We start from the raw sequence: 19,338 nt of genomic DNA on the forward strand, positions 1-19,338 counted from the left end.
GAGTTCTCCAGCAGCCAAAGTGACAGTCACTTAAGACCAGCAACTTTTCTTACATTTCTTCTATTTGGCTGGCTTGTCACAGAAGAGGAAAACTTATAGGCCCAGAAATATATAGGGGGAAAAAATGCTCAAACTTCTCCAGCCAGTAGGGGAATTAAAACTAAAACTATAACGTCCATTAGGTTGAATAACATTTAAAAACCTGATAACACCAATGTTAAAAAGGATTTTAAGAAATGAGAACTCTCATTCCCTGCTAATGGCATTGTAAATTGGTGCAATCACCTTGATGAGCAAATATGGTAATACCCAATAAATATGAAGATGTGAAAATGGTTCAGCCTAGCAATTTTACTTCTAGGTATTTACCCTAAAGAAGCTCTTACATATGTGCACAAGAAAATATTTACAAAAGTTCACTGCAGGAAATAATGTCTATCAGCAAAAGGATGAATATATAAAAATGCTGAAATAGCACATAGCAGTTAAAAATTAATTGATTAGAACTACATTATCAACATAATAAATTTCTAAACATAATATTGAAAGAAAAAGTGGGTTTTAGAAGTAAAAGTATAGTAAGATACCATTTATATAAAGTTTTTTGAAATATGCAGGAGTTTGTACATTGTTTCTGAATGCATATATGATAATGTTATAACTTTATGTAGTGATAAACACTAAATAGAGATTTAGGGGAGAGGCAAGGATTTCTTACCTCATTCTGTATATTTGTTACATTTTATATTAAACATATATTTTAAAGAGGAAAGACATGCCTAAGAAACATAGAAAGTTTTAATGCATGGGCTGAGAGAAGACATAACATAAGTCAAACGAAATTAATGTGGTAAAGCAATAACATGGGACACAAGGTGTCAAGGAGACAAATTAAGAAATTTAAGAATTTCCTTCACACTATCTTTCTGGGAAGAAAAGGCATTCTTCCGAAGTCCTAGTAAACAAGTCAGCTCTTGCTGTATTGCTCACCTTGTGATATTCCAAGGAGAAATTAAATTTCACTGACACGCCCATTCATTGGCACTTTGCATAGACAGAGGGACTGTTTCCAAGGAATATGTCTACTTTACGTATGCAAACAACCCTTAGGAGGGTGTGTGGTCATAATTTAACAGTGATAGTCCTTACCCACTCCCTGAGACTCATTTTCATTTATCAGGCTGCTTATAATATCAAACCTAAAACTGAACCACTTTTTGTATCAATGAAATAAACCAACATCTTAAAATATGATTATTTATTTGACAGAATAATTTAATTATTTGTTTGTGCTATAGTGATTTGTATGCATTTGGAGAGAGAAAGTTTCCTTTCTGGATTAAAAAGGAACCACGAGATAAAGGAAAAGGTCTTTTTAAATGTGTAATTAAAATTAAATTAATTATCTTTCTCAGTCAGTGTATTATTTTGCCGCATGGTTAAATATATTCAAATGATATTGTGTTGGATTAAGGGGATTTAAGGCCTAACCTCACTTCTTTGTCTGACGAGGACTGCCGCTGAGAGTATGTTGAGTAGAGGATCAAGCATCTCACTAAGAACATTCCCTGGAATGGAGAACCAAGCGATCTGAACTGAAGATGAAAAAAACCTGCTTTGTTTTCCCCAAATTGCTGATTATCCAGACAGATGTTTGCCTGTAGGTAATGTGAATCTGTTTAATCTACTAAAACAGGAGACACAGCACTGAAGGCAATGTCTCTCCTTTTCCTCCGATACTTTTTACCCGTCACACTATTTATTTTTAAAGACACAGAAGCAATTATTGTTAATAGCATTGGTTGCATCTATGTGCATTCCTTTCTCTTGGAAGTGATGATCCTGGCCTCCCAGTCCGTCTTCTTCACCTGCATCTGGGTCATTTTGATGCCAAACGCTTTTGCTGCTGCTGAAATCGAGAAGCTCCCGCAGCGGTGCTCCTCTTCTGGGACTCGGACCTGGTAAGACATCCGCACCCAGCTTCTCTCACCTATTGCCTGGGGCATATGGGAAACCTGGAAACTATCTTTAACATCTTTAACGGTAGCAAATCCCTGTGGTAGTGATTGTCTCTAATGATAGCATTCATGCATCAAAATAAATCGCCTTGGGTCGGCATCAGAAAGAGCAGAATCTTGGATATCTGCTGACATTCATATGCTTATTTTTGGAGATAATAGTTAAAGGGCTCATACTGGGATCTTCTTTCAGGGAATATATTTCCTTAATGAATAAGATATCTATTATTAATAATGACACTTGAAGAAACCTAATGTTCAAATTTTTTTGAATGATAGTCTAGGCATCGAATTCTTCTAATGTCAAGTGCTTGTAAGGTATGTAGTTTCATATATTGAAGAGGTAGTATAGAAAGGCATTAAAGCCATTTATTGTCTTTAAGAATCGTTTCCATACTTTTGAAGTATCACCGAATGTCGATAAATCATCATTATTATGTATTATCAATAATCGAGAGCATGCTTGGGCTTGCTAGTAAGGGAGACTAGCTTACTACTTGAGTGACAGGTTCATCCCTGATTTGCTGAAGACTTCATGGGTTTTAGCACCAAAAGTCCCAGGAATCTCTTCAGTTCCAGGCAAACTGCAACAACTGTTTTCCTATTACCTATGACCTTTAATAACCAAGAAATGACCTCCTCTCTTGGGGAAAGTCTTTCCTTTTCACCAAGTACAAGATCTCTCAAATGACCCCAGAGGAGAAACTGAGGAGGAAAGGTTATACCACCCAGCTGACCTTGGCAATCAACAGAGCAACAAATGTTTCAGCCAGATTGCCTTCATGAATATTTGTGAAGCTCTCATAATAAGATCAGGAAAAAGAACAGAAATTTTTAAAAAATCCTCTGAAGCCTCAGATTTAATGACCAAAACCAAAATAGGTGTGCTCGAGAGCTGGGAGAGGTTACTAGATTCTCCACTCTGGTGCTATTGTCGAAAATCAAGGACTGCTCCCCACTCATTCCTTCCATGCTTCGGCTCTCACACTCAGATCTGAGATGTGAGGAAGTTTCTGAGTTTTTCTTTGTCTTCAAGGCAATTAGGCAAGGCAATATTTGAGAAATGTGGGGTTATACCACCGGGCTATGTTTTTTTCAGGTTGCTTGTAACTTCTGTGTTGTATAGCTTATCTAATTTTGAAGTAGATGGAGACTGCTTAAAATATCGTTCCTACTCAGACATAGATTTGTCCAGTTTGTTGGGTGGATATGTGGATGAGAAGGGAGATTGTTATAGAAGCTAATCCATCTCACCGGCCCACTGTCAGTAGCAGAGTTGCTTGTGTGTGTGTGTGTGTTTTGTGGTGGGGTGGGAATTTCTTTCTTAATTTAGATATCTCATTTTTAGATCCTATTTAAATGAATAGGGAACCCCGGGTTTCTGCTACGTGGGGCCAAGTATGTTTGTTTTCACTTCTCTATATCCTAAGTGAGGTACCCCTCTCAGCAATAAGCTAGAACACGATTCATTAAAAATTTATACGTTTCTTTTGTTTTTCAAAGAAAAATCCTCTAGGACATGACAGATTAAGGAAACCATCAACCCCCATTCAAAAGTAGCCACTTAGAATGAAAGCCAGGCATTTTCTCTGAGTAAACAGAGCAATCCAGCCAGCCAATTTCTGGACCACCACTTGGCATACTGGCATGCAGATTTTAAGGCATTTTGACAAAAATAAATTATTGTATAGGGTAGTTTTTAGAGCAAGAAGCTCAGGATTCTTCAGACCTTAGTATGTGAATAAATAATGTGAGGTTCTTTGCCCCATATCAATCTGAATAATAGTAACTAAATAAATAATGAATGAATTTACTAATAATCCATTCTTTCATAATGCAAGAGAATTAATAGGATAAACATGGAAGAAATCCATGATTTTTCTTTGAAAATTATGAAGTAAATCTATATGTATTATCTTGAGCCAGTTTCTATGCAATCAGGTCCTTAATTGCTTTGCTATTAACTATTTTCATTCAGAATGTAATCTAAATTCCCATTTTTATCCCAACATTTTTTAAATTTTTATATCTAAGGATTCCCTATGCTTCTTAAAAACAAAATGGGGGTGACAGTGGTGAATGAACTAAATTATGGCAGGTGAAAAATATTCCTGTTTTGCCCAGGGAAGAGATTTGGCTCCATAGTGATGCAAAGAGGATTAGGTATGTAGACTCACTGAGTATTAATTGATTCTTTCAATAATTGTACTGAGTGTCTTTATATGCCAACTCTGAGTCGGGCGTTAGGGGTACTATAGTGGAACAGTACACTGTCTCTGGCCTGAAGAATAATGAGCAGAGTGTGGAGTCTGAAGTCTGCTTAAATCAGCTTGCCAGAGCCAGCTGTTAAATTTTCAGGTAATCTATTAACTGACTGTTAAAAATAAAATTATTAAAAATTACATTATTAAACATACAATTAGATAAATAACTCTTAAAACTAAGGTAATAAATTCTTAAGACTCACCACTTCCTACATACTTTAGTACATTTTACTATTATCTATTGTTCTTAAGGTTACTTACATCCATCACATCTGTATAGTAGAAATACTACACTATACTGTACCATCCTATCTTTTCCTATCTATAAACAATAGTATACTATCATATATCACATCATATCATATTACGTGATATTACATTATATTATGTGACACTACACTGTGGGCTATGAACATCTCTGCCATGTCAGTAACTTCAGATTAGCCATGATGGGAGTATTTACATCATGAAAATCAGCAAATGCTACAACTAGGGCTTTTTTTTTTTTTCCTGGAGAACAACTCGTTACACATTTACCAGCACATGTATGAACCTAATGTAAAAGCCAAAAAGATCCTAGGGCTTGCAAATGCAAGCACTACTGCAAATAAGACAGAAGAAAGACTGTGACAATTACAGGCTATATGCTCCTCTGGGGGAAGCTGCTTGTTAGATTTTCTGATTTTGCAAAAGAAGCAGGAAATTCATATTTTCATGTGAAATTTTCCAATTTAGTCTGCCAGATGGGCTATCCAAAATATACTTGCAGACCAGCTCCTAATGTGATCCAATTTCCTCATTTCACAGATGAGGAAACTGAGACCTCATCACTGAGTTCATGATCGGATGGAGACCCAAGTGAGACCTAGGAACCATTGTTATCTCAAGTGGGGTCCACTCTCTGGCTGGCTCTTCCTCAGAAATGTTCATCTGTGTAGGTTTTCCCTTTATAGGAGGTTATTGACTAAAGTTATATATTCCCACAGTTTGGAGGTTCAGAAGCAGTTCAGTCAAAGCCACAAGATTCACTCTGGATAATACTCCATGTCCTCCCTAAGAAACCTCAAAAGCATCGGAGACCTAGGGTAAACACCAGTTCGTAACAGAGCTTAAACAGAAAAAGCCCATGTTAGCACAATGACAAGAAGAATGGAATGAGAAGGTGAAAAGCCATGACTGGATCCTTATTTGGAAAAGATCCTAGATGGCAAGTCTAGGATCTAGGATGGCAATTTGGTCTAGATAACTTATAAAGCATCTATTACACAAATCCAATAACAGGTTTTTTACCTGGGGTGGGAGAAGGGAGAATCTCCATTATGCTTTCCCTTTTCCAAGGTTACTCCTAATGTACATTCATGTACCTACATGATTTTTTATGTTTAAAAGTATAGTATAGACATGGTTTTGTATTTTCTTAACTTAAGCATTTTCCACATTTTCATGGACATCATAATGGTATTTTTAATCACTCCATATAATTACTTTGAATTACCTACTTTATTATTGAACATTTATTTTCAAGTTTGTACTAGAATGAATAATAGCAATAAATATTTTCATGCATGTAATTTTACCTTTACCAATAAAAAATATGTGTCTAGAAATAAATTACTGAGTCAAAGCACATAAATTATCTTGATAGCTCTTGAAATTGATTTCTAAAGGGGTTTTGCCAATATGTATACTACCATTTACAAAATAGAAATGTTTCCATTTCATCATGTTCTTAATAGCATTAGATGCTAAGATTTTGTTTTCTGCTCACTTAAGTAGTATTAAATGGTAGTTAGGGTTTTAATTGGCATCTCACTGTTAACCCTCTAGAGTCAATATTGTTAATATGCTTATCAATTATATCTTGCTATGTAAATAATCTATTCAAGTCAGACCTAGTTGTTTTCAATCTCTGATCCTAGTAAACTAATCAAATATATAGGCCCTTGAGAAAGCAGTTTTATAAAGCAACTAGGCATTCGTGACCCAAGTGAAATGGATTTTTTTTGTCATTCCACTTGGTAAACTCCAACATATTAGAATGACTTAGATGTGTTTGCTTTTCCTCAGCCACTTCTAGTACTTTTTAATTCTTTGCCTAATGTCTTCCTCAAAGACCCTCTTAGTCCTCTTGAAGCCAGTCAAAATCCAGTTTTTCCTTCCCTCCAGACCCTCAGTTTCTTATTTAAAATTTATAGTGGAGTTTCTGATACTGGGATGCCGGAGCCAGCTGGCTAAAGTCGATCAGTACCTGAAAGAGGGGGGTAAAGCCTAAGGGAAAAAAGAGAAGACAGGAAAGAGCTTTCCGAGAGGGCGTACGGTCAGAGCTGCAGCCCCGAGTTTATTTAGCATAGCCTTTTTATGTGATTTCCGAATACCATAATCAATCACTACCTTACCATAGCAAAGCACACCATACATATCTAAAACAATGCTTGTCAATTACATAAGATCCTCCACGTTCTTGTTTCCACGTAGTATAACATTCCATTACCTTAAAAGGTGACTTTATGAGGCTTACCAAGGTGACCATTGTTTTAAACTCATCGACCATACCATGGCTTTTAGCTACGTGACTTTTCCAGTGCCTCATAATGGCTTCTCAAAATGGCTCCTGACACTGGGACAACATAGAAATGTTTTCTTTGCTTTATCCAAGAAGGAAAAGGTTCTAACTCAAAGAGAAAAATGGTAACAATTACCAAGACTTACACACCTACTCTTCCTCAAATAATGTTTACAATATTTTGCGGGCAAACACAGTGACTGAGAATGCTAAGACTCTCCATGAGCCAAGGTTTCCTTGCTCTATCCCATTAGGACTCAGCCTTCCATAAGCCCCTTTCCTCAGACCGGAGTTTCTAAAAGCTTTTTATGGTAGCTACTAAAAATGAAATCATTTTTTTTATTCTAGAAAAGGGGAGAGTACATGAGGCACAAAGTAGTTAAAAATGATACATATGTGGAATACGACCAGAAAGCTCTGAGCTAAATCTGATGCTCCATCATAAATCAACCCCCTTATTGGGCATATTTGCTTCTCTCACCTTTGATTGTTCTAGTTCGGTCCTAATACACACACACACACACACACACACACACACACACACACACACACGTGTGTGTGTGTGTGTGTGTGTGTGTGTGTGTGTGTGTGTGTGTGTAGTTTTTAAAAAATAAACCTAGAGTCTTCAAATAGGGCACCTATACTCCTGAAATCTAATGTACCCCTCAGGGTGCATGCTGGCTATCAGTGGGGTCTATGGGCATAGATCGTTTTTAAAAAATCATTTTTTCAAAGAAATGATAATCTTTCTTAAAATTTATCCATCAGCAAACTTGGTGGCAGTCTCCTTTGTAGCCTCCCATTAATGATTGCTCTGTCCCATTTAGCCTATTACCCCAGTCTAGAAAATCTTCCTGGGTAAAAAGAGACTTATAAATACTGCGTTGAGATACAGGATGACTTCAGTTTAAATAACGCATCTTCTTCCAAACTGGGTGATTTCCTTTTATTATACTTTCCTTTCCTTTCCTTTTCTTTTCTTTTCTTTTCTTTTCTTTTCTTTTCTTTTCTTTTCTTTTCTTTTCTTTTCTTTTCTTTTCTTTTCTTTTCTTTTTTCTTTTCTTTTCTTTTCTTTTCTTTTCCTTTCTTTCTTTCTTTCTTTCTTTCTTTCTTTCTTTCTTTCTTTCTTTCTTTCTTTCTTTTTTGCTTTCAACAAAACTGAAGGAAGAAAGCATCTAATTAATTTGTCAGGTTACACAGATCATTTCTAATGATCATAGTGTGATAAAAATGTGAATTTCAGAATATAAAAAGGAATTTAAATAAAGTGATATTGCTGAAACAAAATTTCTTTAAATTTCATGTACTTACGTATATATTAACAAAGGTTTTCAATATTTTCATCTATAAAAGTTAAAAAAAATAGAACCAGGGAAATGCAAATCAAAATCACAACGAGATATCATCTTATACCTGTTAAAGTGGCTACTATAAAAAAGACAAGAAATGACAAGTGTTTGCAAGGATATGGAGAAAAGGAAACCCTTGTGTACTGTCAGTAGGAATGTAAATTGGTACAGCCATTATGGAAAACAGTATGGAGGTTCCTCCAAAAATTAAAAATAGAACTACTATATGATTCAGCAATTTCAGTTTAGGGTGTTCTTCCAAAGAAAATGAAATTCTAATTCCAAAAGATATATGTACCCCTATGTTCACTGCAGCATTATTTATAATAGTCAAGATATAGAAACAACCTAGGTATCCATCAATGGATGAATGGATAAAAAAGATATAATTTATGTATATGTATATAGTATATATAGTGTATATATGTATACATAGTATATATGTGTACATATACACACATACATTTGTATGTAAATATATACATATGTATATACAATGAATATATGAATACTATTAAGCCACACAAAATGGATATCTTGCCATTTGTGACAACATGGATGGACCTTGAGTGCGTTATACTAAGTGAAATAAGTCAGATAGAGAAGGGCAAATACCATGTGAAATTCAAAAGTAACAACAACAACACCAACAACAGAAACCAAGCTTGTAGATACAGAAAACAGATTGGTGGTTTCCAGAGGCAGGATGTTGGAGGTGGGTAAAATGGGGGAAGGGTATCAAAAAGTACAAACTTCCAGTTATAAAATAAATAAGTCATGCAGATGGAATGTACAGCGTGAACTATAGTCAATAATACTCTGTTACATATTTAAAAGTAGCTAGGAGGGTAGATCTTAAAAGTCGGCACCAAAAGAAAAAAAAATTTTTGTTACCATGTATGGTGAGGGATGTTAACTACACTTATTGTGGCGATCACTTCACAATATGTACTAATATCAAATCATTATGTTGTACAGTGAAACTAATATAATATTATGTCAATTATACCTCAGTAAAAAAATAAAAAGTTTAAAGTAAAAATTAGTAATAGAATTTACGCTAGATCTGGTTTCATTGTAGCAATGAGTAATATCCATATACAGCTACAGGAAATAATTGGGGATAATGTACCATCACTTCATTAAGATTTATACTTCTGATAAAATTTTATTCATAATTTTAATAAGTATTTATCAACATTTATATGAGTTATGTTTTGCTCCATTTGTAATAGTCATAAGAGCTTTAAAAAGTTAATTTCAATGTATATACTTTTATTCTTGCAAAGAAGTATAATAAGGTGATAAAATTCTAGGAAGGAAATAAAATGAAAGTGCAAGTTCAAAGAAAACAAGGCATGAAATTAAATTGATGATTTTTAAAGAGGAGCTCATTCATGCATTTAAAAAATACATAATGTGGATATTTAGATTTCATAGGTACATTAAAAGTAGAAATATGTTTTAAATGATTAATATTTAAGTAATTTTAAATTTTATTATGAAAAAATTGTAGATGTCTACTTAAATATTGTGAAGGAGTACATAGTTTTTGAATTTCTTTTAGATAGTATATAAGCCACATAATCTTTTTTTGAGAAATAGATGAGGTATAAATAAAGCCAGTACAAGTAAATATGGGACATCTCACTGTGCACCAGAAGAGCCCTCAGGTAAGGACAGGTGTGTGTGCTTTCAAGTATTGCCAAGAGCCTGCATTTCATAGCAGGCTCTGTGTTTGGTGTTTTGGGGATTTTTGATGAAGATTTAATCTTTCCAATCTCATGGTGGGCCATGCTCCTGAAATGACACATTAGTGATATACCACTTAGTTGCATTTTATTTAAAAAGGAGTTCACAAATTTTCATGAATTTCCACTTAAAGTTACATTCTGTTTTCCTTAAAATAATAACTACTTAACTTTTATTAAATATTTACTATTTTCCAGACCAGAGGTTCTCCTGAGAAATTGTTATAAATGCAAATTCTCATACCTCAAAACTATTGAATCAGAAACTCTGGGCATGGGGCCCAGCAGACCAGGTGATGCCAAAGGAGAGAATATTTACACAACATCTGGCATGGGGCATTGCACATAGTAGGCATTGCATAAAAACTAGCTGCTGTTACCTTTTGAATAAATAGTTCAGTCTACCTCCTAGAAAGAAATTTTCTAGTTAATTCTATATTTTTGGAAGAGATAGCCCTATGTATTCAGTTATTCAGAGGATATAATGACTTGACATTTTTAAAATCAAACTCATTGTCTTCTACCCAAAACAGTTTTCTTCCTCCAACTTCCCCTGTTTCAATCAATAAGAAAAATACATATATAAATCCCTGAGGGTTTCAGCCAGAAACTTCCTTAATGAAAGAACATAATGGATGATATCAGGTGCTCATTTGCCTGAATATATTTTTTCAACCAGTTGTTTTAGAATGTGAAATTTTCACCATCAAAGTCACTATACTGAGTTAAAATTTACATCTCTTTGCTGGAGAAGACATTTATTAATGCAAAAGCATATCGGGAATTTAGAGTAATTAGAATTCACATAGCAGACCCCTCGGGGTCTTGTACTATTGCTTTGCTGATGGTGAAGATGATGACAATAATGATGACAGACAAACTTTTCCAGAAGGAGGAGCCAAATAGTCTCCAGCACCTGGGACGAGAAGACCACTGCACGTCCCTTAGAGAGGGGCTGTGCTTTCACAGGCATTTTACCCCCACTCTGAGAATATCACTGAGAAGAATGTATCACAGAACCAAAAATGAGTCAGGGGGGCCAAGCCAGCAACTTGTCTGAGGTCACGGACGCAGGGGGTTAACAGGGCTTTTACTCCCAGATCAGGGCTCTGCTCATACCCAAAAGGCCACACCTCGCTTTGTCTTGTCCTAATGAGCTGTAAGTGAGAATAGATTTCACCTCCTTCACAATTGGACCTGGCATTTGGCCCAATCAATTATCAAACCCATCCATTTTTTTTTGGTTTCTTTCCGTTCCCATTGCTATCCCTCAAGTTCCGGAACCTACTACAGAGATTCTACCTCTCGCCTCAACCTGTGCCCATATTTTCTGCTCATTTTGTCTTTGTAAAACACTATTTTCATCAGCTTACAATTCTGCAGGGCTTTTGTTTTTGTTGTCATAGGGCAGAAGTAGTTTAACTTTAGTATACAGCATGTTTAATGCAGATTCGGAGGCCACGTTTTCTTTGGCTCTGGTTTAGGTGGTGGAGTCTGTGGGTCTGAATTTTGATTACCTCCACCCATGTGGTAGTGACCAGGTTTTCCTAGCCTAAACACCATGTTCTGAGAAACATTTCCTGTCAGTGCATTGCATCCAAACTCAGTTTGTCATTTAAGGTGCTCCAAAATTTGGTTTACCCCACCTGCCCTACCCACCTTTATATAAAAAATAAAGAGAAAATGTTGGCAGAACTTTTGATATGTGTAATATGAACTGAGAAAATGAGCTTTTATGTATATATTTCAGAGAATACCATGTTGAACACAGCAGTCTAACCTAAATCAAAACATCAGGTGCATACATATCTCAAAAGTATTTTTTCCCCTTTGGAGGGACAGCAAACAAGAAACCAGAATGAGGAAAGATGACAGTACCAAAGTGTGGCCCCTAAAATATGAGCAACTTCTCCACATAGAGGACCACGATTTTGCAATGAGACCTGGATTTGGAAGTGAGTATTATCTTTACCAAACTCTATATCACAATCCATTGCACTGTCAAAATGGAGCTGAAAATTTGAAGCAGTTAAGACTAAAACACAAGTAAAGACTATTTAAAAAAAAAAAACAAACAAACGAGAAAACTTTTTATGATAACATTCTCTTGAATGAGCACAATAGTTTTATTTTTATGCCTTTTAAATTGACCAAAACAAGATAAATATCTTTACTAACTATCCATACTATTTATTAATTTTAAAGAGTATATGTTCAATGAATAGTGAATGAATATATCTTGCCAATACACCAACTTATTTCAAACTAAAACTTGTAAATTGGATCACATGATGGTATTCATAAAATCCTACTGAATACTCTTATAAGCTATACCACCTGGTTATCATGGAAAAAGTAGTGTACTGAATGCTTGGCTCCCTAAGAAACAACTCTGCTGAGGGATTTTTTTTTTTTTTTTTATCACCTTCAGCCAAATAAAATTGTTCTATCGGCATGCCAGGCCATGTGCGCTAGCTCATTCCACACTCTCTCACAGTGACCTTAGGAAGTAGACACAGTCGGGATCCCTAATAATCCAGTGTGAAAACTGGGGCTTAGAGATAAGAGATTTGCTCAAGACCAAGAAAAAAGCAGCAGATAGTGGAACCAAGATGCAATGGCAGGTACGGAGGCGATGTGGAACGAAGTTTTTCCTCCCCTCCGATCGTTTAACTGTATATAGCTGCATCGCTGCGAGTATCAGATTTTCTAGACATATACAGGATGTGGTGAAATCAACCAGTTAAACTTCACCCTCTGCCCTACTGCCAAGTCCATCCCAACGCTCCTGTCATTGTCTCCCACTCCCACAATTCCAGAATTGACAATTTTTCAAAATGTTAGAGATGTGGATGGCAGAAAAGTGAATGTGAGAATGAGAAGGCAGGATCCTCCAGCAGTGGAACAGGTTCAGCTTTTTGATAAAGAACCAATACAAATTCTTAGTGTGGGGTGAGGATGGGGGGGATTCGATAATCCTAGATTGTGGTAATGACCAAGGGAAGTGCTACAGGCACATAGGTACCCTAGAGAACCAATTTGTCAAGTAGTTGTTATGTTGAGGGTTGTTTGTTTGTTCGTTGTTTTTATTTCCTAGAATCCATAGGGTTGCAATTCTAAGGGTCTGGCTTTGACTTTGTTAGATTGGTGACTCAAACTTCAGTGAGCATCAGAACCACCTGGGGGTTCTTAACACACAGGTTAATGGGCTTCACTCCCAGAGGTTTTAATCTACGAGATCTAGGTGGAGCCAACAGTCTGGTTTTCTAATAAATTCCTAGGCTATTCTGCTGCTGTTGGTCTCAGAACCACATATTATAACTACACAGTTCAATGATCAGCATCAGATTATACCTTGGTGAGTTTAATTTTTTTGTTTCTCCAGAGCATGTCTCACAGTTATGTAACCTAATTAAGACCTTAGAAGGCTCGAAATTAATAAGGTTTAAAGACGTGTTCATTTTTTTTATTTCCAAGACTGTTTATCTTCTTTTTCTTTAGATCACGGCTTCTCTGATGTGTTATCCTTACCACAATTCTACTAAAGATGCCTGACTTAACTGCCGTTCCCAGTAGTCCCGTTTCTTTCCTCTAACAAAATTTGCTCAGTGTTTGGATAATATACTCTACAACTATCACGCGAGTGTTCTATACGTTGGTCTCTGTGATTTTATAAAAAGTTTCTAAAATGCCCTACCACCATTCGGTTTGTGAAAATCTTAAGATGAACTTGGCCGGCTATGAGTCTCTTGAGCCACTAGGGGGCACCAGCCACACAGGAATGTCTTGGAATTGGCCTCTCCCAAGCAGTAGTCAGAAATTCAAAATGATGTACGTGATCTCTTCAACACGAATTCACAAAGCTGCCCTAATGCCTGTCAGGTTAGGTACCTCAATTAAATGAATTTCAATTCTAGGGGAAAGAATTTTTATGGGTCTATTTTAGACCGTTGACAGACAGAAAGATTGAGAGAAAAATGACTGTCCTTGAATTTGGACCTTGAAACAAACATTCTAGAAAGGTTTTGTAGCTGAAAGTGGTTCAAGGACCAGCAGTATAATCTCCTGAGAATTAGTTGGAAATGCAGAAGCTCAGGTCCCGCCCCAGGTTTTCTGAATCAAAATCTGCCTTTTAACAAGATCCGCAGGTGATTTGAATACACTTTGCAGTTTGAGAAACACAGCTGTAGATGATTAAGTGCTCACCCTCTGTTTTTATCTTAAAAACATTTATGCCTTTATTCTTCCTTCCTTTGTCATCCCTATCCCCAGAAAAACATAAAATTGACTTTAGATTTCCAATTCTCCTGATGTGTTAGAGATACATGCTAAGATTTTTTTTTTTTTTTTTTTTTTTTTTTTTTTAGCGAGAATGTTCTTTTTAAAACAATTTTTCGCCTACAGCTACTTTGCGGGATTATTAAAAAATGCAATTAAAGTGTGCTGTGGCAAATCATCCCATGATTAAGAAATTTTTCTGACAGTCACGGACTGGGGCTAAATGGTGTCCAAATGGCTTGTGTGTTAGGGCAGAAAAATCCATAAATTCAGTCACAAGTGTCATCTGTTTGCTCTGTAAAATATAGTCTTTAACCTTCTTTGTCTTGGTCAGAACAGCTCCTTATCCAGTGACCCATTTCTCTGTTCTCTCAAGGCTGCCTCCAGGAGGAAATGAGACTGCGAGATAAAAAAGACAAGCTTTAATTTATCTTCTCTTTCTTTATATTTGTCTGTATCACAAACACATACACATACTCCTTTCCTCTTGAGCTAAATGTAACTTCAGCATTTCTCTTGCCTTAATGTGCTTTCCTAATTAGCTTTAACATTAAAACCAGCTGCTACTGCAGTGTATTTTACTTTTATAAAGCATAAGAAGATTAATTGACTCATTAAGTGCAAACAGGAGGATATAAATTTAGGGGAGCTTTTTTGTTTAACTTGGGTTATAAATTGTGGCTCGTTTTCTTTATTTATGTTTCCCTACCCTTTACATCTCCAATAACTATGAGTTTTTTTGTTTTGGTCTTACAGGTGATGATATCTTTGTTTCTTTTAGCATCTAGATACTGGATACTGAGGAAAGACAAAAGCTGAAGTTGTAAAAGCCACTTGTATAGTCTTTGCTTGTCAAACAGGAGGACTAGACGGGATCCGGAAGGACCTGACCATATTCCTATATTCCTCTATTCCTGCATTAACTAGCTTTAGATTTCAGGCAAGTTCTCTAATCTCACTGAGCATGAGTTTCTTCATATGTCACATGGAGCTAAAATTGGTTCTACCTAGCTAGCTAAAAGGTAGCTGTAATGGTAACATGAGATAATATGTTATATACTGGATTTTACTTGCACTGTAGAAATAAGATGTAAAACTTTCATTGAATTCTTCTTATCCCAGCATGCATAAAAACTGGATTGATGATCTATATATATATAAAGAGGACTATAAATGGATGTGCTACTACCTGGTTAGTGATCATGGGAAATCAACACCATAGTCGTAAGATTAATATTTATTTAAATTTTTTTATATTTCAAATGCTTTATGTACAGAGTTAATGATATTTATAAGGTTGTTATTATTCATGTTGTTGTATATATTACTGGTTCAATAGATAATAAATAAATGGTTGTCGAGATATTTGAATGGAGTTAGGCTAAGGACTTGATATGCATTCTTTGTTTTAGCATCATGGAAACCCTATTAGGTAGGTACCATATAGTTATTTTCCCTATTTTACAAAAGAGAAAACTGAAGAACTAAGGGATTTTCAGAAGTTTGGCTTTTACTTGGATTTATGTGGCTACAAATCTCACGATTTTTAACCTATCTGCCGGATTGCTACCTTCTCTCTCTGGGACTCAGCTCCTTGTCTGTAAAAAGAATGACCTTTGGAGCTTTTATCCAGCTCCAAAACTCTATGATTCTTCATTTGTCTTTACGTTCCCCTCACCCTCCACTCTGTCCTCAAGAATGTCAGACCACAGTATAGATTCTTAGATCCAGAAGTAAGGAGCACGTGGACATGGAGCTCAAAGGATGCAAAAAAAAAAAAAAAAAAGAGGTCAGACAACATCCAAAGGCAAACACTTTCCTTGCAAATGGAAGTGCTCATCCCCACAAGGATAGTATAAACTGGAGGGAGGAAAGAACACATCTAAGATGTTTCCAGGAACCAGACATGTTTTTGCTCCACTGTCAGACCAGCCTTCAAACAATCCTGAGGGCCCACGGCTTGTCTAGTGATGGCATGAATATATCCTTGTATGGAGACTTTGTAAGGTTGTCCCCAGGTTTGCAGAGGTAGTCATCAGCAACTAAGATCTATTTATAAGTCACAAGATCCTAAATCCAAGTTCTGAGATTTCTCAGATATTTGTCATAAAATAAATGCTCTGTGAGAAGCACTGTATCATTTTTCAGTGAGGAATGGACTGATTATCTAAACGTTGCAGTGTAGGTTTGGGAATAATGGCTTGCATTCCTAGAGGCAGGGTCACATTTTTGCTAAATTGCAGTAGCATCAATTAAGTGTACTAACTGTATTATTTCTAGCCCTCAAATGAGTCTCTAAGGTGAGTACTAGTATTCTAATTTTATAGGTGAGGAAACTAAGCTAGAGGTGTTACTTCCCTTTGATCACATGAGTGGTGGAACTGGATTCAAACCCTATCCTGTGACTTGAATGCCAGAATTTTATTCAGGATATTTTATTACCTGTCCAAGAACTCGCCAAACCTTTCATTCCTTTGGAGTAATAGAATTCATGGGAAGATTTTCTCATACTCAAAGCCCAAGTAAAGCCATAGTTGAGGTGTTACCATAAATTTTTACTTTGATACCTCTACTAATTAAAGAAAAAAAAGGCAAACAAACAAACAAACAAAAAGCATTAGAGCTGAATCTTACAAAGGCATAATACTGAGTTGTTCTCAAGTTAATGTTTAATCAATTATCATTAAACAATATTATTTACAGAATTGTCATTATTACTGTTGTAGAAAGTAGTTGACCCAATATAGCAAGACGTAGTAGGTGGTTAAGATGCAAGCATGTTTTTTTCTAAAATCTGAAGCAGAAATATATTCAAGCAACAGGCCTAGTGCCTGTCTAGCTGGAGCCCTTGTAAATAAGGAATGATATTGAGGGTATAGACATATGGAAGAGAAAATGGAATCTGTGTTGATAACGTGAAGGTAACATCAACCAGTTAATGGAGCGGGGGCCGGTGGGGGGGGGGTGAGTCGTAGATGGTAAACAAGAACTGGCAAGGCATATGTTGTTTTATAATGTGTTTCGTGGTTAAAACACAATAGAAAAAACATTTGAGATCTTGCTTCCCAGAAATTGTCATCAGTTTGGTTCAAATATACTCTCATAAAAATTAAAAATAAAGAAATAGATAATAATTTGGTGCTTTAGTGAATTATATGCACTATATAAGTCACGGGTAGCACATCCAGACATTAATTGACCTCAGTAAGGAAGTTTTTCTGGCCATACCCTTCTAAATCCTGGATCTTAACTAAAACAGTCACCCAGTATCTATCAAAGCAAGATTGCTATTTTTTCAACAATAGTCAAAGTGTTTTTTAACTCAGGACTATACAGAGACAATACAATTTAATTGAGAAATGGTCCCTATGGAAAGAAAACATGCGAAGACTGGATGTATAAATATATAAATTATTTTAGCATATATATGCATTAAATTTCATACACAGCACTAAATAATGAAATTATTAATATCAGTGTCTCTTCATGCAAGAAATGGTGAAACCATTTGTGAGGCGTCACAAGGAAATGTCCTGGTCTCAGTCTAGACTGGACTCTCTAGTGTTGTTATTTGGGTTCTCTGGGCCCGTGAACCCAATTCTGTGAGATCCAACTGCAAACAAATTTCAGCCGTTCTTTGACTGAAGTCACTCCAGTTCTGACTCTCAGTGTATTGTCATCAAATGCATTTCTAAGGATGTTTGCTTCATTCCAAATGCAGGATGTGGTTACCAATGTCTGACTGTGTGGCCTCCACCTGTATAGCACAGTACTATCATCATTGTCCTTCTAGCCTGCCAAGCACTGCTCAAGTGAAAAAGGCTAATTGTTTTGGCAGGAGAGTAAAGCTCCCACATTTTCCAGAGTTGTGAACTCCATGACCACTTCACTCCCTGACTATAAAATCTACCAGAGATACAGAATTCTACATGCTCAGAGACGTGTTTTGAAAATGTTGTTCCTTTTTTAATCCCTCCTAGTTAAAAAAAAAAACAAAAACCAAACAACAAACAAACAAAAAAACCTGGAAACACCACTGTGCACTAAGTATACTATAAGAAAATATTAAATTGTTGTCAAGCAAATATTTAATGATTATTGGAGTAACAGTTATTTACACATGTGCCTTTATTATTATAATTGAATGTATAATTATCTATCAACAGATAATGGAGAAATTTGTTGTTAAAAAGTGGAAAGTAATTAATTTGCAACATTATTCTCTCTGCTTTAAATGTTTGCAAAATAATTCTAATGATTTCTTCGAATTTTACCCATTTTTCTTTCTGAAGAGTCTCCAGTGCCAGTGGGTATAGATGTCCAGATTGAAAGCATTGACAGCATTTCAGAGGTTAACATGGTAAGTATCCGTAAGATACTGGTCTTTTTCTGTAAAGATAGAGGCTCGATAGTGTCACTATTTTGACAAATCATTTTAATTATGTCGTTTATCTTTTCAACTTTGCTTAATAGAGTTGTGGTTGCTTTACTCTCATCTATCCATTTCTTTCTGCCCTTAGTGACAATTCTTATTCCTTTTCTACTCTTCTCCTTTTCTTTGAATGGCTTACATGGCGGAATGCTGTAGGAAATCATGATATATTTAGCTATGTAACATGAACCAGGAATAATGGTACAAGAAGGAAGGCGATCATAAAATATATGAATTTTGAAATCACAGTCATTCCTTACCCATAAAGTGATAGATAATTGAACCATGTTTGATGAACATCTTCCAAATGTTTCAATTACTATTGACATTGCTTATCTGTAGATAAATGACAGAAGACAACAAAGGATTTTTTAAAACTCCTGGGAACTAAAAATTTAAATTAAGAAAATGTCTATTTCCGATTATTTTCTAGAAATTTAGAACAGACTGCCATTATTTTAGTTTGCGATGAAATATCTATGTTTTCATAAATTTGTGAATCACTGCCCTAAAACAGGAAACTCATCAATTAGCCTTCCTTTTAACCTTTTTCAGTCTTCTTTGTTTTGTATTCCTTGCTTTTTGGTTTCTTCTCCCCCTCTCCCTCTGCCCCTCAAGTTGGTTTTACCATTTGAGCTATTTTTATGTTTTAATACACCCTGCCATAATTTTTCTATTTTATT

The 19,338-nt window shown here is 35.7% G+C and overlaps 1 protein-coding gene across 1 annotated transcript in view; it reads left to right on the plus strand.

Moving 5' to 3' along the window:
• Nucleotides 1-1,836: 1,836 nt before the first annotated feature.
• GABRR3 (gamma-aminobutyric acid type A receptor subunit rho3) overlaps nucleotides 1,837-19,338 on the plus strand; it is a 46,923-nt gene continuing 29,421 nt past the window's right edge. The window contains exons 1-3 of the mRNA XM_016156485.2: nucleotides 1,837-1,961; nucleotides 11,788-11,900; nucleotides 18,516-18,583. Of these exons, the coding sequence (XP_016011971.2) occupies nucleotides 1,837-1,961; nucleotides 11,788-11,900; nucleotides 18,516-18,583 (306 nt within the window). The remainder of the gene's footprint in view (nucleotides 1,962-11,787; nucleotides 11,901-18,515; nucleotides 18,584-19,338) is intronic.

The sequence above is a fragment of the Rousettus aegyptiacus genome, unplaced genomic scaffold (genome assembly GCF_014176215.1).
Source record: "Rousettus aegyptiacus isolate mRouAeg1 unplaced genomic scaffold, mRouAeg1.p scaffold_m13_p_4, whole genome shotgun sequence".
NCBI classification, from domain to species: Eukaryota; Metazoa; Chordata; class Mammalia; order Chiroptera; family Pteropodidae; genus Rousettus; species Rousettus aegyptiacus.